Genomic DNA, 24,295 nt, shown 5'->3' on the forward strand with positions numbered 1-24,295 from the left:
AGTAAATCATTGGATCTGATCTTTTCATTCCATTCCAGTGCCCTGTGTTTGTCATAAAAAACAATAAAACTGATTTATTGGTGACAACAGTAAATGATAGGACTGCCCACTGAGGAGACCACACCTAGAACCCTGAAGATGATAAAAACATTATACATTCTATGTACATACATTGAGAAAGGCACCTTCTTGAACCTTACTGTAACTGGAACTGTACTCAGACCTATTTTGAGGAAGATGGGGAATGCAAAAGACTCTGAAGTAAATGGGAGACCCAAATGGGACAACAAGACTCAGTACCTGCTGACCTGCATCGGCTTTGCAGTGGGGGTTGGAAACCTTTGGCGTTTTCCGTACTTTTGCCAAATCTACGGAGGAGGTGCGATATTAACTTCACGGGTTGCTTATCTAACACTGCAGTGCTACTGAAGTGATACAGAATGTTCTATTCTTTTCCACTCATTTCTCATAATGTCGGGTACAACCAACATGTTTTTCTTTCCCAGCAGTTTAATTAGTTAACAGATAAGCTAGGTCACAGTTGATATCTTTGTGTTTGGGAAACCGTGAGCCTTATCTGGGTCTGACTTCTCAAAAACCCACTATTCAGATGTTTGCTTCCTCCTATTTTCCAACGAGTGAGTTGCAGCCACAAAAGTTTTGAAGGAACTGGGTCAGGGCAAAGTTGAATACTATACAAATAGTGAATGTTTAAGAGCATAATGGTAAGAATCATTTGAAAGATAGAATGCTCCATCTTTCAGTACATGAAAATATTCTTCCCAGTGCACAAACAGGAAAAAAAATCACTATTTGTTTTATCTGACACCTATAGTGTCTTGAAAAAGTATTCAGCCCCTTGGTATTTCACTCATTTTAATTTGTTTGTGCCATTTCAAATACAAAAAGTAAATCAGGCTTCTCAATATAAAAATTTCTAAAATTATCTTCCTTAAACCTACTATGAGGTCCCTTCTTATCTTAGGGACCTCAAAGTACCATATCACCCCAATAGAGCGCTTCGCTCTCAGACTGCAGGCTTACTTGTAGTTCCTAGGGTTTGTAAGAGTAGAATGGGAGGCAGAGCCTTCAGCTTTCAGGCTCCTCTCCTGTGGAACCAGCTCCCAATTCAGATCAGGGAGACAGACACCCTCTCTACTTTTAAGATTAGGCTTAAAACTTTCCTTTTTGCTAAAGCTTATAGTTTGGGCTGGATCAGGTGACCCTGAACCATCCCTTAGTTATGCTGCTATAGACTTAGACTGCTGGGGGGTTCCCATGATGCACTGAGTGTTTCTTTCTCTTTTTGCTCTGTATGCACCACTCTGCATTTAATCATTAGTGATTGATCTCTGCTCCCCTCCACAGCATGTCTTTTTCCTGGTTCTCTCCCTCAGCCCCAACCAGTCCCAGCAGAAGACTGCCCCTCCCTGAGCCTGGTTCTGCTGGAGGTTTCTTCCTGTTAAAAGGGAGTTTTTCCTTCCCACTGTTGCCAAGTGCTTGCTCAGAGGGGGTCGTTTTGACCGTTGGGGTCTTACGTAATTATTGTATGGCCTTGCCTTAGAATATAAAGCGCCTTGGGGCAACTGTTTGTTGTGATTTGGCGCTATATAAATAAAATTGATTGATTGATTGATGAAATTCATGAAGACTGAAAAGACTGTTACAGCATTTCAAAAACCACAGCTAAAGATTGTAGAATATTTTGAAAATCAGGGTAAAATGTCAATAACATACCTTATAGTAAAAAGTCACATTCTTGTAAATTCCTGTAAATCCAGTGTCTTTTTTTCCCATGAAAAAACGTCTACATTAATAAAACATATTTATATTCGTGTGTAAATCCATTCAAAGCCACAGTCTTTTTTCCAATGAAAGAAAGTCCAGATTACTGAAAAAAGTCACATAATCTTCTAAAATCCTGTTTGAACAGCATGATGTTTATGTTCCAGAAAGAGAAAAATTCTTACTTTCAGGTGTGTTCATGAAGTCAGTGACAATTCCACAGATTCTTGTCCTTATCAGACTTTTTCAAACCGTGTTTCTCGCCGTCTTCTCTCTGTCTGATGTCGGTCCATGACAGAGACATGCTGCACAATTTGTCTTTTAAAAACTTTAGAGCTCTAAAAGTTTGTGATCTCCACATGCTACATTTAGCTTAAGCTTCGCACAGGAGCCACACAGCATCGCCGCAGCAACCAACCAATCCCGCTTTACGACAACTGTCGCAACAGCCAGGCTTTGAGATGGATTTTTCTCCTCGAAACTCCGCGGATCAGAGGAAACTGATGTGTATCTGTAACACACAGATCAGTGTCCGCTGACCGCCGCGGACTTATAAAACTTGCATGATGTCGTAAAAAAAACAACACAATTACAGAGTTAAACCAAGATGAAATACGCAGAATTTCGCGGATCCGCGTAGTTTTCACAGCCCTGGATTTCAGCTGTCAGTTTCACCTGTCAGGAACACAGTGAGGAAATGGAAAACCATAGGCACAGTACTAGTTAAGGCCCAAAGTGGCAGGCCAAGACAAATCTCAGATAAGCTGAAGTGAAGGATGGTGAGAACAGTCATAGTCAGTGATGCCGGTAACTCTAATCTGACCACTTTTTTTAGTAACGAGTAATCTAACGCGTTAATCTTTCCAAATCAGTAATCAGATTAAAGTTACTTCTCCATGTCACTGTGCGTTACTATTATTTTTCATTGTGGGTCGATAGCAGCATTAAACTTGGTCTGTGGGCAGGAGGTCGGGGTTCGACTGAACTGCACACTTTAAGTGAGCTGTGAGCTTTTCATCCACGGTTTTTTGCAGCTGCTCGACTCGTCGTCTCCTCTTAAAGCGCCTGCACTGAGCTTTACAAAGACATTTTTATACTTTTTTCCTCCTTTATTTAGAATTCTGAGCTGAGCTGCTCCGTATCTGCACGTTAAAACAGCTGATCCTCCGCGACGCGTCAACAACTAACACTATTTTCCACTCAAATGCACCTAAACTCTCTTTCTGAGGACCACATGATGTGAAAACACAATAAAACTTTCTTACCTGTAAATCTGGTCACGTTTTCTGCATAAATAAATGTTATCCATTCTTTGTGCTCAAACGCCAAAGTAGGGGCGAATCCAGATGGAATGGGGGCGTGGGGGAGGGATGTGCCCCCCCCACAACACCCCTAGATTAAAGGTCCAGTTTTGAAGCCTTTTTTTACTACAACTACTAATACTCCTTAAAATAATATTAATTTCGACAAGTAAAATATTTAGAGAGAATTTAAATGTTAGAAATATGCTAGAATGAATTTAATAGTTACATTTATAAACAATGTAGGTTTGAAATTGCAAGTTTTACTGTTACAGTGCTGTCAACAGTTAAATATGAGGTCAAGAAAGAGGTCTTTATTTTACTTTTTATAAAACAAGTATTTATTTTCATTGAAGTCAAGAAAGGGTGACTATAAAGTAAGTTTTGGCAAAACAGGTATCATTGTCATGTTGAGGTGGCAGAGGGTTGTTGTCGGCAGCTGGGAAAAGTAACTAAAAAAGTAACTAGTAATCTAACTTAGTTACTTTTACAATTGAGTAATCAGTAAAGTAACTAAGTTACTTTTTCAAGGAGTAATCAATAATCAGTAATTGGATTACTTTTTCAAAGTAACTGTGGCAACACTGGTCATAGTCAACCCACAGACCTGCTCCAAAGACCTGCAACATGATCTTGCTGCAGATAGTGTCTCTGTACATCGTTCAACTATACAGTACACTTTGCACAAAGAAATGCTGTATGATGCTGTAATGCAGAGGAAGCCTTTTCTGTGTACACGCCACAAACAGAGTCACTTGAGGTATGCTAAAGCACATTTAGACATGCCAGCTTCATTTTGGAATAAAGTGCTGTGGACTAATGAAACTAAAAATGAGTTATTTGGACATAACAAAGGGCGGTATGCATGGCTGAAAACGAACACAGCATTCCAAGAAAAACACTTGCTAGCTACAGTAAAATTTGGAGGTGGTTCCATCATGCTGTGTGGCTGTGCAGGTACTGGGAATCTTGTTAAAGTTGAGGGTCACATGGATTCCAGTCAATATCAGCAGATTCTTGAGAACAATGTTCATGAATCAGTGACAAAGTTGAAGTTGCACTGGGGCTGGATCTTTCAACAAGACAACGACCCGGAACACTGCTCAAAATCTACTAAGGCATTCATGAAGAGGAACAAGTACAACATTCTGGTATGGCCATCTCAGTCCCCAGACCTGAATATTATTGAAAATCTGTGGTGTGATTTTAAGAGGGCTGTCCATGCTCGGAAACCAACAAACCTGAGATGTTTTGTAAAGAAAAATGGTCCAAAATATCTTCAACCAGAATCCAGACTCTTATTGAAGCTATAGGAAGCATTTAGAGGCTGTTATTTCTGCAAAAGGAGAATCTACTAAATATTGGTGTATTTTTTTCTGTTGGGGTGCCCAAATTTATGCACCTGCCTAATTTTGTTTAAAGAATTATTGCACACTTTCTGTAAATCCTATAAACTTCATTTCCCTTCTCAAATATCAGTGTGTTCGTCTGCTATACAATATATTTTACTGAAATTGCTGATCCAAACAACCAGTGATTTATAAAGGAAAATCATGGCAATCACCAGGGGTGCATTTTTGCTAAAGCTTATAGTTAGGGCTGGATCAGGTGACCCTGAACCATCCCTTAGTTATGCTGCTATAGACTTAGACTGCTGGGGGTTCCCATAATGCATTGAGTGTTTCTTTCTCTTTTTGCTCTGTATGCACCACTCTGCATTTAATCATTAGTGATTGATCTCTGCTCCCCTCCACAGCATGTCTTTTTCCTGGTTCTCTCCCTCAGCCCCAACCAGTCCCAGCAGAAGACTGCCCCTCCCTGAGCCTGGTTCTGCTGGAGGTTTCTTCCTGTTAAAAGGGAGTTTTTCCTTCCCACTGTTGCCAAGTGCTTGCTCACAGGGGGTCATTTTGACCGTTGGGGTTTTTCCGTAATTATTGTATGGCTTTGCCTTACAATATAAAGCGCCTTGGGGCAACTGTTTGTTGTGATTTGGTGCTATATAAATAAAATTGATTTGATTTGATTTAAACTCAAAGCAAATCTTGACAATTTCATATAAATTAATTGAAAATATAAAAGCCAAGATGATGGGTTGCATAAGTAATGGGCCCCTTTGGTATAGTACCTGTAAATAATCAGTTTTATTGCCCATTTTCATCAGACATGGATACATAAACATTTCCAAGTCACCAAATATGTCTTGGACTTTATTTACATCAGTTATGAAGAAATACAAACAGTATGACACTCTATGGTAAATCTGTATGGAGTACACAGTTCTCAAAAACTGAGTGACTGTGCAAGAAGGAGAAGAGTGAGGAACGCCACCAAGACACCCAGACAACCCAGAAGACGTTCTAGGCTTCTCTGGCTGTGACTGGAGAAATTGTGCACAGTGCAAGCTTTGCATTTTGTATTCCAGGTGAAGCACTGTCCCCGCTGCTGCTCTGCTTATGCTTCAACCCTCTCAGTCAACTCATCACATAGAGCAGCTATGGCTATTGATTCAAGAGTGGAGTAACCATCAGTCACCTCCTGTACATGGATGACATCAAAACCAAGAGAGTGAGAGAGACACTGACTCACTGATCCACCTCACCAAGATCTACAGGAAGAATATCAGGATGTCATTCAGACTGGATAAGTGTGGCCGAATGGTGTCCAAGAGAGGAAAAGTGATCTAGACTGAAGGGGTGGAGTTGGCAGAAGGCAGGATAGTAGACCTACAGGACAGCTACAAGTACCTGGGAATCCACAAGCCAAAGGGAACCATGATGAAGATGTGAGAAGGTCACCCACAACCAAAGACCCACAGAAGGTAAGACAGGTGCTGATGTGACGGAGGCCAGCAGGAGTCACTGTGCATGTGGTAGTCAGTAAACCTCACTCCCCAACAGCTAATAGGACTCTCTGTCCACAGGGCCAGAGGCCCAGAGTTTTGGCCTTCTGGTTAGAGTGCCTGCCTCCCATGCCAGAGATCATGAGGTCCCATCCTGAAGGGGGCGAGTGGGAGGAGTGGTAGGAATAAGATCTGAGCCATCAATACATACGCCCTACCAGTCATCAGATTCCTAACTCGGACAGTACGTTGGCCACAGGAGGAGACAGATGTCACTGATATCAAGACACAAAAACTCCTCACAATGCACGTAGGTTTCCACCCAAAGTCCAGCACCCTGAGGCTCTATGAGCAATGGAATGAGGGAGGAGGAGGATTAGTGAATGTCAGAGCCACAATCCAGGAGACTTCTGAGACAAGAAGCATCCATGAATACATCAGAAAGATGGCTGCTACAAGAGTGTCTCGGACAGCCGAAGACAGATTGTGATAAGGAACAGGAGGAGGAGGTACATGGAAGACCAAGGACCATTGGCAGATAGAGGAATTGGCTGACATCAAGAAGTCCTACCCGTGGCTAGAAAAGGCTGGCCTAAGGAGCAGCACAGAGGCTCTGTTCATGACAGCACAAGCCCTAAGCACCAGATCCATAGAGACTATCACAGCCAACAGGACCCAACCAGACATAGGGAAAGAAGAATGCAGTTGTGGTTAATATAGCTACTGACAGCAACATCAGAAAGAAGAAGCACAAGAAAATCAAGAAGTACCAGGGCTGAAGGATGTGGAAACAGATGTGAAAGGTAAAGTCCAAACTGGTCCAATGGTAATAGCAGCATTAGGAGCTGTACATCTAAACTGGAAGAGTGTATATATACAACCCCTGGCAAAAATTATGGAATCACCGGCCTCGGAGGATGTTCATTCAGTTGTTTAATTTTGTAGAAAAAAAGCAGATCACAGACATGACACAAAACTAAAGTCATTTCAAATGGCAACTTTCTGGCTTTAAGAAACACTATAAGAAATCAGGAAAAAAAAATTGTGGCAGTCAGTAACAGTTACTTTTTTAGACCAAGCAGAGGGAAAAAATATGGAATCACTCAATTCTGAGGAAAAAATTATGGAATCATGAAAAACAAAAGAACGCTCCAACACATCACTAGTATTTTGTTGCACCACCTCTGGCTTTTATAACAGCTTGCAGTCTCTGAGGCATGGACTTAATGAGTGACAAACAGTACTCTTCATCAATCTGGCTCCAACTTTCTCTGATTGCTGTTGCCAGATCAGCTTTGCAGGTTGGAGCCTTGTCATGGACCATTTTCTTCAACTTCCACCAAAGATTTTCAATTGGATTAAGATCTGGACTATTTGCAGGCCATGACATTGACCCTATGTGTCTTTTTGCAAGGAATGTTTTCACAGTTTTTGCTCTATGGCAAGATGCATTATCATCTTGAAAAATGATTTCATCATCCCCAAACATCCTTTCAATTGATGGGATAAGAAAAGTGTCCAAAATATCAACGTAAACTTGTGCATTTATTGATGATGTAATGACAGCCATCTCCCCAGTGCCTTTACTTGACATGCAGCCCCATATCATCAATGACTGTGGAAATTTACATGTTCTCTTCAGGCAGTCATCTTTATAAATCTCATTGGAATGGCACCAAACAAAAGTTCCAGCATCATCACCTTGCCCAATGCAGATTCGAGATTCATCACTGAATATGACTTTCATCCAGTCATCCACAGTCCACGATTGCTTTTCCTTAACCCATTGTAACCTTGTTTTTTTTTTCTGTTCAGGTGTTAATGATGGCTTTCTCTTAGCTTTTCTGTATGTAAATCCCATTATTTTTAGGAGGTTTCTTACAGTTCGGTCACAGACGTTGACTCCAGTTTCCTCCCATTTGTTCCTCATTTGTTTTGTTGTGCATTTTCGATTTTTGAGACATATTGCTTTAAGTTTTCTGTCTTGACGCTTTGATGTCTTCCTTGGTCTACCAGTATGTTTGCCTTTAACAACCTTCCCATGTTGTTTGTATTTGGTCCAGAGTTTAGACACAGCTGACTGTGAACAGCCAACATCTTTTGCAACATTGTGTGATGATTTACCCTCTTTTAAGAGTTTGATAATCCTCTCCTTTGTTTCAATTGACATCGCTCGTTTTGGAGCCATGATTCATGTCAGTCCACTTGGTGCAACAGCTCTCCAAGGTATGATCACTCCTTTTTAGATGCAGACTAACGAGCAGATCTGATTTGATGCAGGTGTTAGTTTTGGGGATGAAAATTTACAGGGTGATTCCATAATTTATTCCTGAGAATTGAGTGAGTCCATATTTTTTTTCCCTCTGCTTGGTCTAAAAAGTAACCGTTACTGACTGCCACATTTTTTTTTTCCTGATTTCTTATAGTGTTTCTTAAAGCCAGAAAGTTGCCATTTGAAATGACTTTAGTTTTGTGTCATGTCTGTGATCTGCTTTTTTTCTACAAAATTAAACAACTGAATGAACATCCTCCGAGGCCGGTGATTCCATAATTTTTGCCAGGGGTTGTATATATTCCCATCCAGAAAAATACTGATTTCATTATGTTTCAATTGGCCTAACTCAGATCCACTGTTGTCTTTGGCAACTTTGATAATCTCACTATTAAATATTACTGAGTGCTTTTAATATATTTTAGTTCTAGACATTCACACCTTCCAGAGGTTCGTGCCATTATTATTAAGCATTATTGTTCAACTTTTAACAATTGTTAATATTGCAACAGACTATTGCTGTCCCCACCCCATTTGAATTGGAAATAAATCCTACGTATGTAGGTGGTGAGACCCATTTCTGCCTTTTATTAACCCAGGTGGCACCTATTTATAACTGAATGGACTGGGACAATGCAGACGAAGTGTCTTGTCCGAGGAAACAGAAGGGTAGTGTGACCATTTTAAGGGGGACAACAAAAAAGAAATAAAGAAAAACAGATAAAACAATAAAATCCCACATTAAACAGGGTAGGGCAGGTCTATGAGCTCATTACTGTAGTCATTTTGCAAATGCGTGTGCAAAGTTGTGAAACTGTATCTCAACCTGAGTGTGTGTAATCAGATTTGTAAATGTTTAAAGGAATCTGTAAATGTGTAAATGTCATTTGTGACTGCACTCAGGAATCTATAAGTCTGTGTTCAGGTTGTGCGTGATCTGATACAGTGCATCCAAAAAGTGCTTCACTTTTATATTACAGCCTTATTCCAAAATGCAGTAAATTCATTTTTTCCCCTCAAAATTCTACTCACAACAACCCATAATGACAACACGAAAAAGTTTTTGCTTTTTTTATTTATTTTTGCAAATTTATATAAAAAAAAAAAACAGAAATCACGTGCACGTAAGTATTCACAGCCTTTGTTCAGTACTTTGTTGCTGCACCTTTGGCAGCAATTACAGCCTCAAGTCTTCTTGAATATTATGCCACAAGCTTGGTGCACCTGTCTTTGGGGAGTTTTTTCCTTCTTCTTTGCAGCACCTCTCAAGCTCCATCAGGCTGGATGGGGAGCGTCGGCACACAGCCATTTTCAGATCTCTCCAGATATGTTCAGTCGGATTCAGGTCTGGACTCTGGCTGGGCCACTCAAGGACATTCACAGAGTTGTCCTGAAGCCACTCCTTTGATATCTTGGCTGTGTGCTCAAGGTCATTGTCCTGCTGAAAGATGAACCGTCGCCCCAGTCTGAGATCAAGAGCGCACTGGTTTTCATCCAGGATGTCTCTGTACATTGCTGCATTCACCTTTCCCTCAATCCTGACTAGTCTCTCAGTTCCCGCTGGTGAAAAACATCCCCACAGCATGATGCTGTCACCACCATGCTTCACTGTAGGGATGGTGCCTGGTTTCCTCCAAACATGACACCTGACATTCACGCCAAATAGTTCAATCTTTGTCTCATGAGACCAGAGAATTTTGTTTCTTATGGACTGTGTGTCATTCAGGTGCCTTTTAACAAACTCCAGGTTGGCTGCCAAGTGCCTTTTACTAAGGAGTGGCTTCCGTCTGGCCACTCAACCATACAGGCCTGACTGCTGGATTGTTGCAGAGATGATTGTCCTTCTGGAAGGTTCTCCTCCACAGAGGAATGCTGGAGCTCTGACAGAGTGACCATCGGGTTCTTGGTCACCTCTTTGACTAAAGTCCTTCTCCCCCGATTGCTCAGTTTAGACGAGTGGCCAGCTTTAGGAAGAGTTCTGGTGGATCTGAACTTCTTTCATTTACGGATGATGGAGGCCACTGTGCTCATTGGGACCTTCAAAGCAGCAGAAATGTTTCTGTACCCTTACCCAGATTTGTGCCTCAAGACAATCCTATCTTGCAGGTCTACAGACAATTCCTTTGACTTCATGTTTGGTTTGTGCTCTGACATGCACTGACAACTGTGGGACCTTATATGTAGACAGGTGTGTGCTTTTCCAAACCATGAAAATTCAGTAAGGTAGATCTTATATATTATATTCCAATTCTAAGGTGGAACTATGCCAGTATACAAAGGTATAGCTAAGTATCTAAAACGGAAGAGTAAAATAGGAGAGTAGAAAAGAGTAGAGTAGAGTAGAGCCCCTTAGGTGCCTGGTCTTGAAAACCAGGGATGGTTCTCATGTCTAATCCCATGTCTAATCAACTGAATTTACCCCAGGTGGACTCCAATTAAGCTGTTGAAACATCTCAAGGATGATCAGTGGAAACAGGATGCACATGAGCTCAGTTTTGAGCTTCATGGCAAAGGTTGTGAATACTTATGTACTTATGTGATTTCTTAATTTGTTTATTTTGGGGGGGGGGGGGGTTGAATAAATTTGCAACAGTCTAAAAAAAAAGCTTTTTCACATTGTCATTATGGGGTATTGTGTGTAGAATTTTTAGGAAAAAAAGAATTTCATCCATTATGGAATAAGGCTGTAACATAAAATGTGGAAAAAGTGAAGCGCTGTGACTACTCTCCAAATGCACTGTATGTAAATGATAAAAAAAAAATTATGTTGACAGTAAACCACCTGCCTATGGGTAAGAAGATTGGAGCTCTGCAAAGTTGACCCCAAATCTCCCCCCCCCCAACACACACACACACACACACACACACACACACACACACACACACACACACACACACACACACACACACACACACACACACACACACACACACACACACACACACACACACACACACACACACAGTGTTGAGTGTAATTTATGCTTAAAGTTTCCTGTGAAGTCATGTGGACAAATCAATAGACTCATGACTACTGCTGAACTATTATTTCATGTTTTCAGGAGCGTTCCTCATCCCTTACTTTATAGCCTTGGTGTTTGAGGGTCTTCCTCTGCTCTACCTTGAGATGGCTCTTGGACAGAGACTCCGCATGGGCAGCGTCGGTGTCTGGTACTCCATCTCACCATTTTTGGGAGGAGTCGGTGGGCAAGCTGGATTTCTAATTAAAGTTTCAAAACAGCTGAATAGAACTTGTCAGTCACATATTTCACCTTCCCACCATGCAGTGAGAAGTAATTGTTGTGCTTATTTTTGGGGTGTAGGTATTGCCTCGATGATAGTGTCGCTCCTGGTGAGCCTTTTCTACAACACCCTTCTGGCCTGGATTATTTGGTACTTCTTCAATTCTTTTCAAAACCCCCTGCCCTGGAGCCAGTGTCCACTCAACAATGACAAAACAGGTAACAGACAAATCCACCTCTCAGACATTCCAGCTGATACATTTGACATCGCCCCTGTAAAGTACATAAGCATAGCATTTTAATTGTTAAGGCTACAATCAAATTAATGATGGCTATCTGTTATGAGTATGGATGGGTATTGATAAGATTTTATCTATATCGATCCCCTTATCTATACCTCTTGTGAATTTTCTGTGTACCTAAAGTAGGTTTTACAGAATTTCTATGTCAACATTTTATTGAGTCTTAAAGTAAATAAATATGAAATTGTTCACTGGATCCTTAAACTCTGGGCATAAATAGAAATAAACAAAATCTGTAGTTTTTGTCAAAAGCATTTCCTTTCAGACATTATTGGCATGAATGTCTTTCCATACCTCTGAGCTGATCTCTTGCAGCTTGCTGTGCTGCACATCAGGATGTAATTCATAAAGAACGCAGGACGTCTCATTTTGGGAGGAAAAAAAGTTTTAGTCGATTGTAGTTTATTGTCTGTATTACAGTGTTTGGAAAGAGGTATCATTTTATTTAAAGCGGCAATTCATTTTAAAAGTTATTAACTCTGACCGAACTCTGTCTCGGCAGAGAGCAGTGCAACATTTGGAGCTGTGCGAACGGAACGGAGGGCGATTCTCTTTTCTTGACTGCAACAAGACAAGAGTCCCAGTTATTGACTTTAATCCACACAAAAGTGACTCACGATTGACATATTTTAATGGCTTTTAGAGGAGTTAAGAAGTGGACTTGGAGCAGCAAATCAAAGAACCAATGAGCCAGTGGATCGAGGCATTGCTTCATTGGTTCATGCTTCAAAGTGGAGTTGTGCTGCAGAAACAGTTGATTACAGAGCCGCTGCAGGGTCTGTCAATGTAGAAAAATGATAATTTTCCCAACAAACACCCTCAAAAACAATGGCTGCTCTGAAGAACCAATAAGGGAATCGTTAAGCAAAAAGACTATTGATATCAGTGGATCGAATCATTTTTTAATGATACCCGAAAAGAACCGGTTCTCAATACTCAACCCTAGTCATGAGCTTGGAAGGTGTCTGGTTTGGCTTCATGCAGATGATGTGATTGTGTTGGCTGCGGACACTGTACCAAACCGTTGTGGTAAAGAAATAGCTGAGTCACAAGGCAAAGCTCCTGATTTACCAGTCCATTTATGCACCAGTCTTTACCTATGATCATTAACTATGAGTAATGACCAAAAGAACATCATGTACGAGGTCTGTCAATAAAGTATAGGTCCTTTTTATTTTTTTCAAAAACTATATGGATATTCCACTGTTAAAGGAGATTTTTTTTTAATGAAAGACGTGCGGACGGATTGCAGCGTCGGCTCGCAGCTGCCGCGACGCTCCGCCACAGGAAAAACACCTCCGTTGGGAGCCTTAAGGACAAGTTGGAACATATCCAGCTGTTAAACAATTTCTCATATACTCACTCCACTGAAAGCCATCAAAAGCCGCCTGGATTTTACAAATGGTTATCAACACGGAGGTGTTTTTCCTGTGCCGCCGCACCGCGCCGGCTGCATCCCGACGCGCGGACCCGTCCACACGTCTTTCATTAAAAAAATCTCCTTTAACAGTGGAATATCCAGATAAAATACTGAAACTGACTTCTTCTGAAACTTCTCTGTTCTCTCACGACGTCCTGGATCAATAGAGCCTGAAATGTGGAGGTTTTCAGCTTGTAACAGGCTGATGACGGCGCCTGAGAGCGCTGCACGACGTCCCGGTCCGTGGGAAGTCCTTAAAGCGACAGTATCACCTCAAAATCTCTCATCAGCCGTTAAAATTTTCACCGACAACCAGCTTAATTTTTCGAACCGTGTCCACTTCGATGTGTCTCACAGGTTTAGAAAAAATTTTGATCAAACAAAGCGCCAGTCTCTCAGCAACTTCTCAGACAAAGGAATTCCGACGAGGGGCTGGACGACTCCTCCCACAAGGAGTGCTCACAGGCGAATGACGTCACCGACAGGCGTGGAAAAACTCACGCATTCGCACGAGGGTTCAAGCATGTCTGACGTAAAAACATATGAATGAAATCCATATAGTTTTTGAAAAAAATAAAAAGGACCTATACTTTATTGACAGCCCTCGTATTCAAGCAAGGAAAATGAGGTTTCACTGTCAGATATCTGGGCTTATACTCTACTCAAGGACAGAATGAGAAGCTCAAATACCTGGGAGGAACTCTGAGCACAGCTCCTGCTTCTTCTCATTGAAAGCCACTAACTGAGGTAGTTTGGACATCTGGGGCCTCATGTACAAAGACTTGTGTGGATTTCCTTCTGAAACATGGTGTACGCTAAAACCCAGAAACTGTCACATGGCTCAGCTCAAGGTTGACTGGCACGTTCCTGACCAGTCGTCCAGCTCCCACTGCAATGCGCCTGTTTCCAGGAAGCCCAGCATGGTCAGCACCTGTGTGGGCAACCACTGGCTCCTTGCCGTATTGCGCTCTGGGCCAGCCACAGTTCTGCACAGAACTCCAGTAACAGTGGCCTTGGTAATCAAAATCGGCTTATGAGCCAATTATCGTCATTTGCAAGTAAATCCTTGTGTTCCCTGAATACACACTCACATCAGATTGCACCATTTGCAAGGTCCTCTGACTATGCTAACACAGCCATTGTTAACGCCATTTTCCTCATCACTTTGCGTGTGCTTTTATATCCACCCATATAACTGCAAACACGTGGATGTGCTAACTGTTCATAAGTGTGTCAAATCACTCTGATGTTTTTTGTGTGACGCACCACACATTTACACGGTTATTCCACTTTTGGTACATCTGAACGGACATCATGTTTTTGTGCATAAACAGTCTTTTGTACATGAGGCCCCTGGTGAGGATGGTCATCTCCCAAGAGGTCTTCCGGGCTGGTCCAGCTGGGTGGAGGTCCTGGGACATGCTGGAGCGATTGTAACTCCCAGCTAGCTTGGGGACACCTCAGAAGCCCCCAGGAAGAGTTAGAGGACTTGGCTGAGGATAGGGAAGTGTGGAGTGAGATAAGTGTCGGAATGTGACTGAATAAATGTTCTTTATAGCCTATCCCAGGAGTCATTGGCAAAGGACAGGCCACTACTATATTGGCAGTCTTCTTTCGTAAACAATTTGATTTTATTGGAATGTCTGGACTTTTCTAATTTTACACTTATCCAAAAGACGAAAAAACCCCAACAAGCATGACATTCTTATCAACATTTTTGAGTCCCCTAGTTATGTCGTAGTATATATTGTGTGTATTTTAAAACAGGCTATGATGCAGAGTGTGCGAATAGCACATCAGTGAATTACTTCTGGTATCGTTACACGCTGAACATCACTCCAGACATTGAAACCAGCGGCTCCCTGCAGTGGTGGATGGTCATCTGTGTGGCCTCCGCCTGGCTTGTGATTTACATCTGCTTCATCAAAGGCCTTAAGTCCATGGGAAAGGTGAGTGAACACACTGCGAGAACACACTGTGTACTACAACACAACTCCACTTTTTCTTCAATGTCCTAATCACATTCTCTGACCTCAGTGGAAGATTCCATTTGTCACCTAAATTTTATTTTGCCGTTTTACTTTGCAGGCCGTGTATGTGACAGCCACCTTCCCTTATCTGGTGCTGACCATTTTCCTGATCCGTGCAATCACTCTGCCTGGAGCAACCGATGGGCTGGTGTACCTCTTCACCCCAGATGTAAGTTTATTCATGTTCCTACCAGCAAAGTGACAATGGTCATGTTGGCCAGAGTTGTTTGTGTTTGTGAGGACAGTTGAAATTTAAACACACTTCTCTAGTATGTACCTTGGTGTAACATCTCAAATACAGAGGTCATAGGACAAGGCTGTGGACATCAAGGAGAACTTGAGAACTATTCAACTTTTAAGCAAACTTGACATAGATATAGTTTGGTAGAATATCTCAGTGGAGTTGACAGCAGAGGTGGGATGAAGTCACCATCAAGTCACTCTCAAGTCATGAATCAGAAAGTCAAGTTTCAAGTCATAATCACCATTTGTTTGCAAGCTGACATGAGACTTGACTTGGGACTTGCAGATTGATGATTTGAGAATGACGACAGTGACTTCATCCCACCTCTGGCTGACACATGATGGTCATACGTCAAGGACAACTTGAGCACCTTTCAACATTTAAGCACTGTTTTTTAAAAGGTATGTATCTCGGCATAACATCTTGGATTAGGTCATACATTGATAATAGGTCAAATTTGTGAAATTTAAGGCCATAGGCAGTGTAGACTTTGACCTGTGATCTTACGGTATGATTGTATAAGGCCTGGATGGTAGCCAGTGTTCAAAAGTGATGACTGGATGTCGTTGGTACTTGGTCTCTTTGGAGGAATCTTGGGTACTGTTGGAAAGACTTTGAACCTGATTTACTGAAGGTTTACATGTGTAAAAACTTGCATAAACACTATAGCGCTCACAAAACAAGTGCATGCTGGTTTACTTATGATCTGTGCAGCAGATAACATCTTTCAAATGTGCAAAATAGCACATATTGTGCCTTTATGCATATGCAATTTGGGGTGTGTTCACTGTTCACCCGAGTGCACAATATTTTGGATGTTGAAAAGGCAAAGAGGTGAGGTTTAAACACACAATTTATGAAGGTCAAAGGGAAAATTAGCAGGTTCTAATAGCCTCTGCGTTTTGCATGTTTGAAGCCTTGGTGTTAATTGAGCCAGTTTTGCGTGATCAGTGCAGATGTGCATAAATCTGATTTAAAGTCATTCCTGGTGAGCTGTTTGGGGATGCATTTCTTCATTTAAACCCAATAATCTTCTTTAACACAGCAAACACAACTGAGTCATTTCTACTAATTGTATAATTAATTTATAAACATCCACAGCCTAAATAAAATTAAGTCATGTTTATCATGTCACATTTTATTTCCAGTCCTGTGTGATTGAATGTGGACTTGTGCCAAACACTGTACATCTCCTGTGACAAACCATTCTCACTCACTCATCTTCAACCGCTTACTCCAGTCTGTTGCAGTTAACCATTCTCAAGGCAGATTCATTTTTTATTTGGTAAATGTTTAGTAAGTGACATTTTCAGTTAAAAAAAAAAGTGTTTGTCTGATTTTGTGCATACGTATCTGCAAAGGGCTGATTTAACATCAAAAGAATGAGATGATGTGTTTAAACTTTTAGTGGGAAAAACTGAAACTGCCTCAGGTGTGGTTGGACGCTGCCACCCAAATCTTCTTCTCCCTCTCTGTTGCATTTGGAGGCATCATAGCATTCTCCAGCTACACTGCTGAAAAGTAAGTTTCTTGCAATTCTTTAGGGCCCTGTCCCACTGGCGTTTAGGAGGATTTGCATATGGATTGCACACAAAATTGGCTCATATTCGCTTAACATCCGCAATATGCGTGAAACTTGCTTGTATGAGTCGGCCAACACCCGCACACGTCCGCAATTATCTGCAGAGGCACATTTTTCCGTTGCCAGGATTTTTGAGCTGCACAAAATTTGGCTGCGGATGACATCCACCTTACATACTCAATTCATACATAATACATACTCACTCTATACGCTGTATATCTGCCATTAACCGCTGATATCCGCAACTGACGGGGATTTGCGGCTTGGCAGCGGACCGGGACAGTGTGTAAAACAGATATATATATCGTGCCTATCATGTCCACATCACAAACTAAAATATGTTGTAGCAACTGCATACAGATTGGCCACGAATAAAGTGTTTTTATTACATCTGCTTTGCAGCTGATTTGCGGACAATCTGTGAATGCATAACAAACACGTCGTGTAAACCCAAACTACTATATGTGGCAGAAAGTGACATATCTGCCAGTCAGCCAGTCTGGCTGTGTAGATACACAAAGACGTAATAGCTGCTGCAATCAGCCGTGCACGCGCAACACGTGCGCGATGCATTCATAATACACCCGTAATACTGCCGTGATAATCTCAATGTGTCTGATCAGTTTCCTCACTACATGCGTTATATAACTGTGATTGTTCATCATATATTCGCTATATATTAACATATCCGTAATTCATACTGAGACATTTGTCATTTTTGGCCATTTTTGTTGCGGACAACAACAAACGCCCGTACTTTGTATACTCAATTCATGCGCAATTAATCCTTTCCCCAGTGGGACAGGGCACTTAGTTCCTTTTTGAACTGGTGAAAATAGCTCATTTTATTTTTTTCTTCTCTGTGGCTATTAGAAACAACTGTGAGAGGGATGCCATTGTGGTCGGCTTAGTAAACAGTGCCACATCTCTCTACGGTTCAATTCCCATCTTTTCCATCTTGGGTTTTAAAGCCAACACTGCGTTGAACAACTGTCTACAAAAGTACAGATGCACAGTTTTAAGCATTTTCATTGCTTGCTATTAAGAATATGAGGTTAACTTTGATCCTATTTCCACAGGAACATCTTGGAACTGACTAACAGCTTTAACATTGCAGATCAGAACATCACAGTCGATAACTATCATCAGTGGTTGGAACATCTAAATAGCACATCTCCAGATGCCGTTGCCCGTTTGAGCCTGGAGAAATGTGACCTCCATGAATTTCTTCAAGATGTAAAGCATTTTAAATTATTCATCATCATGAAAATTAGGCCATGACCAATAATACTGCCTTTAAATTTGTTGTACCTTGTGTATAATGACAATAAAAAGCATTCTAATTCATATTGGTATCAGCAAGATTTTTGCCCAATAGAAAATTTTTATTTTTCAGCATAAACAATGCAAAAAATACTTTGGCTGTTTGAAATTGAGTCATTACGCATTTGGTCAAGCAGCGTGCACTCAGATTGCATTTTTCACAATGCTGTCAAGCATGGCTGGGTCAGCTATGACACAGAGGAACCAGCTGCCATTCATTTTCACTCATAGTGGGCATTTGACAGCGACAACAGACAAGTAGTTGCTATACCGCCAGGTAGGGGGGGCCAAAAAGACCATTTTATGCAAACAGCAATGTAACACAGCAATGGTCAATCAAAGTGAACACAATGAGAGATATGTTGGGTGATGATTATATTTATAGTTTTTTTAATCATAAAGTTCATGTTTATATTGTAAAACATCAAGTCATAAGGGTTTGATAATGAAATGTTAGCCATCGTAATTGTTTTATGTAATATATCGGCATCATAAATTTTTCATTCCCCAATATTGACGTCATATCTGCCCTCCCCCCCAAAAAAAACATATTGGTTGGGCTCAAAAACCATTTCTCACTTTTCTTACTGTGCTATTTTTTAATTTATCATAATGTACTTGACTGGTCAAAGGGTACACTCAGATCCTGACCTTGTGTTCCTCTTTTGATTCTCCTCCTCCAGAGCGTATCAGGCACCGGACTGGCATTTATCGTCTTCACCCAAGCAGTGATGGAGATGCCAGGCTCGCAGGTTTGGGCTGTGTTGTTTTTCATCATGCTCTTTAGCTTGGGTCTCTCTTCCATGTTTGGCAACATGGAAGGGGTACTCACCCCTATCAGTGACCTAAAAGTGATACCCAAGTGGATCCCTTATGAAGTCCAAACAGGTACCAGACAGTTTCAGTACAAGATGCTCAAAAGTTAACTTTTTTTTTCCTTTTGATCAAAAGTTTCTAATCTCCTCTCAAATCCTCAGGGGTGGTGTGCTTTTTATGCTTCTTAGTGGGTCTCATCTTCGCCTTGGGTTCAGGAAACTACTGGTTAGAGGTCTTCAACAGCTACGTGGGCTCGATACCGCTGCTCATCGTTGCATTCTTTGAGATCATCGGAGTGATTTATATCCATGGAATAAAAACGTAATTTTCTTTTTCTGGATCATCTGGTTTTGTTCTTGAGTCATGTCAACAATAAAGGAAAACACACTGTAAAATGTGCAAATTTCTGGTCATCACAATACGTAAGTTTTTCTTCTTATTGTATCCTCAGTTTTAGCGAGGACATCTACTACATGACTGGGAAGAAGCCGAGCATCTACTGGAAGGCCTGCTGGATGGTGTTCAGCCCTTTAATGCTTTTTGTGGTGTTGGTTTTCTATGTGGTTGTCCAGGCACAAAAGCACCCCACCTACCCAGCATGGAACCCACATTATGTAAGCAAACCAAGGACATGGGGGGGCGGCGGCTATGGATGGGTGGAAACATAAAATAAGATGTGTCCACATAGATCCATGTTGCTTTTACTATGAGTTTAAAGAACATAATTTGGAATTTTTTATATGCCATAAAAATATAAACGTGTAAAAGCCTAAGGTATTGATTACGGTAATATTTATTGGCTCACTACAAAAGACTACAAAATGTCTCCAGCTGATATAGAATACAGATGTTGGAGTTCTGACTTGAACTACAACATTAGAACATACCATACCAGTAATTGGCTTCCAGAGCCATTTTGTTAACATTTTTGAAATTCATGCATGGTTTTTTCATTGTTTTAATTTTTGCTTTACTGTATGTGCATCCATTTTCTTCCTATAAAATGCTATACAAGTACTTATTATAAGGTACAGTTCTTAAAAATCGAGTGACCGTGCAAGAAGGAAATAAGCAAGAGAAGACACCCATGACAACCCTGAAGGAATTGTAGGCTTCTGCAGATATTCAGGGTGTAACTAACACACACACACACGAGGTCTTCAACATTAACCATGAGGGCAACTAAAATCGGCCATAAAGGGAGATATGTCACCTGAGAAGCCAACTAAAGACACTCGAAAAGCGATTCTAAACTAGCTCACTGGCCAGTCAAGAAGGTATTAAGAGTATAACCTAAAAGTTGCAGGAACAGACGTGTGAGCACCGAGGGCAGAATACCTTAGCAAAGAGGGAAGAAAACAAAAAGGTGAACGCAGTTTGTTAAAGACCATTATATAGCTTTACTAAAACTCTGTTTGGTCAACAAACATCTGGCACAGTATCCAGCTCAAAGCTACATGTAGAACAGTTCCTGCAGGATGTTCTGAAAAACCTTGAAAAGCTAAAGGCGAAGGAACCTATGGCAGGAGATTCAAAAGGTCATATGAAAAGCCAAAGCATTAGCCGCCAGAGGCCAAAGTTTCTCTGAAGGATGTGGAAGATCATCAGGATGATTTGGAATGATTTGGATGATTTGCTGGAAATTGGCATAAGGATGTTTTGTCCCAAAGGAAGAGACCTTCATAATTGCCCAGTTCAGGACAGTCTCCCTCCTGGGTTTGAGTGCAAGATCATCTTCTCTGTGCTCACCAGATGGCTGACCTCTTATCTGACACAGAACCACTAAATCAATGCATCTATCCAGAAAGGTGGCACCTGAAGGTGGTTTCAGGGTTTATGGGACACACAATGCCAACTTATCAGAGAGGCCAAGCAGAAGAAAGGTGACCAAACAATTGTTTGGTAAGATCTGACAAACATTTACAGCTCAATTTCACACAACCTCATCTCTTAGAAAGATTTGTCCACTATTACATTCCGGTGGCTATTTGAGACTTGATCACCAGCTATATTGGTCCCGGTGTATAACATCTCTAACTCAGGCACAAAAAGATCGAAGCCCAACTTGCTGCAAACTGCCAGGAGAAGGCTGCAGTTCCTGGAGGTGGCGTACACACCCATCCCTCCAGATATTGTAGTGTGGCAAATGTAGAATCAAGAAATAATTCTGACTGAGCCAACAGTGCTGTGGGAGGAGAGTTGTGAAGAAGCCTATGAGAGAAAGGTCTTAAAGTATAAGCCCTTAGTCCTCAGGATAAAGGATGGCAGGCATGGTTGCTCCCCATTAAGACCAACCAGATCAGCGTGAAGGCTGTTAAGAAATCCGGGTGTCGATAAAAAGAGTAACAAATAAGCTGTTCGGAATGGGGGGGAGGTAGCCTGAATGGGTTGGCGTAAAAGAGATGACGGAGAAACTGGAAGCCAAGAACAACTGGGCAGTGATTTGGCCACCGGTGCCGACCCACTAAGCGGAGAGTGTTATGGTGAAGGGTCGAATCACTCAGTGAAGTTTGCGTGCTACCCGATGACATCAACTCCTGTCGGAAACAATGATTATCTAATTAGGTAACCGGAGAATGCACCCAAGAGGTGTATTCTGCAAGTATTAATTATATTGTCATATTGAGATTTTTTAAAGAAAGTGACAAAGCAAAATACCAGAATGTTGAGGACAGGGAAAATGTTGATCCTCTAGCTGGCTGTTGGACATTTCAAGTGGTATTTTCCATCATTTTTAATTTTGTGTCATTCTTTATACTTTAACCATATAAAGGAAACCTGATCTTCAAGCATAAAATGCATTGTAGGAACTCGTATGCTATATTTGTGTGTGCAGTCACTGCTTGCTGACATTTCTGTTTTTTCCCCTTTAGGATAAATTCCCCAAAACAGAAGTGAAGCCGTACCCAGACTGGGTGTTTGCAATAATCATCCTCCTCTGTGTGGTGCCAGTGTTGTCCATCCCACTGGTGGCTGTGATCCAGTGTGTAAAAAGGAAGGGCTCAAGTTGCCACGACAGAAAGCCTTACTGCAACGAAGCTTACGAGGCCGAAACGGAAGATCAAATGAAACGGAGCACTTAGTTTGTATGCACCGCAAGTCACAATAGTGAAAGTGTGAACATAAAAGACTATAAGCTACACATTCAACACATATCCAAAAATAAATAAACAGACGTTTGGGGGGGGGGGGGGGGGGGGGAATACAACCTAGAAGCAAGTGCTAATGTGTGCCATCAATGGTCACAAAACAACAGCAGGTAATGATACAAACGCAATCAGAATTACAAGAATTTTCAAACCAGAAAGCCCATGGCCTTGTACAAAGATATTTTGCATCAACACAACTGACGTTATTTCTGTGAATTTGATTACAAAGGCTTTGTTCAGACTGCCAGTAAAAATCGAATTTATGTGCATCTACAATTTGAATCTGAGTCCTTGTTGCACATCTGAACAATCAAAAGTCACATGAAATGTTTTTTTTTTTCCTAATTCGTTTCAAGCCTCATTTGTAGGTAAGTTGGAAATGCGATTCAAACTGCATTTTTGCAAAGACGTTTCAGCTTTTCAGATTAGGAGTGTGTTTTGTGATTTTTCTCGTTACACAAAACTCACAAGGGGAGCTGTGGCGAGAGCTGTGCTAAGAAATGTATACACCCCCCAGGTCACTCCCACTCTTTGGCTCTCTGATCCAGTCAGTTTTCAACCAGCGCCAATAAAACCCCATTTTCACAAATAAATAAATAAAATAAATGTTCGACATGATATATGTTTACAGATCATGTGAAGTGAAAGATTAAGGTGACAGCTCATGTCTAACTACCCCCAACAAAAATAAATATGATGCACCATGCTCCACCCACATACTTCTCTCCGCATTACTACTATAGCAACTGATGTGGATCAGAGCTAATGAGGATTGCTACATGGACACAAAAATGAGATCTTGTCATTTAAAAAAAAAAAATATATATATATATATATATATATACGAGGTCTATTAGAAAAGTATCCGACCTTATTATTTTTTCAAAAACCATATAGATTTGAATCACGTGTGATTACATCAGACATGCTTGAACCCTCGTGGGCATGCGAGAGTTTTTTCACGCCTGTCGGTTACGTCATTCGCCTGTGGGCAGTCTTTGAGTGAGGAGTCGTCCACCCGCTCGTCGATTTTTTTCATTGTTTAGGAATGGCTCAGAGACTGTTGCTTTGTTTGATAAAAAATTTTTCAAAACTGTAAGGCACAACTGAGTGGACACCATTCAATAAATTCAGCTGGTTTTCGGTAAAAATTTTAACGGCTGATGAGAGATTTTGGTCTGGTAGTGTCACTTTAAGGACGGTCCACGGCGCCTGACGGCGATCTGCGCTTCGAGGCGGCAGCGTCTCGCCGTTTCAAGTTGAAAACTTCCACATTTCAGGCTCTGTTGACGCAGTAAGTTGTCAGAGAACAGAGAACTTTCAGAAGAAGTCGGCATGAGGAGTTTATTCGGACATTCCATTGTTAACGGTCATTTTGTAATGAAAGAACGTGCGGGCAGAGTCGCATGTCGGGCTGGACCCGACCGCGGGGGGTCACGGCAGGAAGGCGCACACAGATTTGCCGAGGCATCACGGAAACGACTCGGCGAATTTGCGCGTACGTCTTTCATTAAAAAAATGTCCTTAAACAGTGGAATGTCCGCATAAATTCCTCATGCCGGCCTCTTCTGAATCTTCTCTGTTCTCTCACGATGTCCTGGGTGAATTAAGCCTTAAATTAGGATGTTTTCAGCTCGAAACAGGCCGACGACAGCGCCTGGAAGCGCTGCAGGACGTCCCACTCCGTGGGAAGTCCTTACACCGACAGAAACACCCCATAATCTCTCATCAGCCGTTAAACTTTTCACAGAAAACCAGCTTAATTTCTCAAATAGTGTCCACTCGGATATTCCTCACAGGTCCAGAAAAAATTTTGATAAAGCAACGCGCGCCGTCTCGAGCAGGGTGTGAAACAAAGGAATTCAGCCGAGAGGGCGGGACCACATCTCACTCAAGGCCTGCCCACAGGGAAATGACGTCACGCATGCACACGAGGGCTCAAGCATGATTGGTGTAATCGCATGTCATTCAAATCCATATAGTTAAAAAA

General features: G+C 41.5%; 1 protein-coding gene across 1 annotated transcript; it reads left to right on the forward strand.

Annotated features, from left to right (window-relative positions):
• Nucleotides 1-237: 237 nt before the first annotated feature.
• LOC117501526 (sodium-dependent neutral amino acid transporter B(0)AT3-like) lies at nt 238-22,239 on the forward strand. Its single transcript, XM_034160417.1, has 12 exons — nt 238-379; nt 11,260-11,400; nt 11,521-11,658; nt 14,929-15,110; nt 15,250-15,360; nt 16,844-16,956; nt 17,891-18,019; nt 18,097-18,253; nt 19,024-19,228; nt 19,318-19,477; nt 19,608-19,770; nt 22,030-22,239. Exons 1-12 carry the CDS (start codon nt 238-240, stop codon nt 22,237-22,239), a joined length of 1,851 nt encoding a protein of 616 aa, XP_034016308.1.
• The last annotated feature ends 2,056 nt before the right edge of the window (nt 22,240-24,295 follow it).

This window comes from Thalassophryne amazonica, chromosome 20 (assembly GCF_902500255.1).
Source record: "Thalassophryne amazonica chromosome 20, fThaAma1.1, whole genome shotgun sequence".
Lineage (NCBI taxonomy): Eukaryota > Metazoa > Chordata > Actinopteri > Batrachoidiformes > Batrachoididae > Thalassophryne > Thalassophryne amazonica.

Bases quoted from the DNA above. Each gene is read 5' to 3' on its own strand.
- LOC117501526 (XM_034160417.1), top strand. From the start codon at position 238: ATGGGGAATGCAAAAGACTCTGAAGTAAATGGGAGACCCAAATGGGAC. The intron at 18,254-19,023 runs GTAAAGCATTTT...CTCCTCCTCCAG, and splicing joins TCCATGAATTTCTTCAAGAT to AGCGTATCAGGCACCGGACT. The intron at 19,478-19,607 runs GTAATTTTCTTT...TTGTATCCTCAG, and splicing joins TATATCCATGGAATAAAAAC to TTTTAGCGAGGACATCTACT.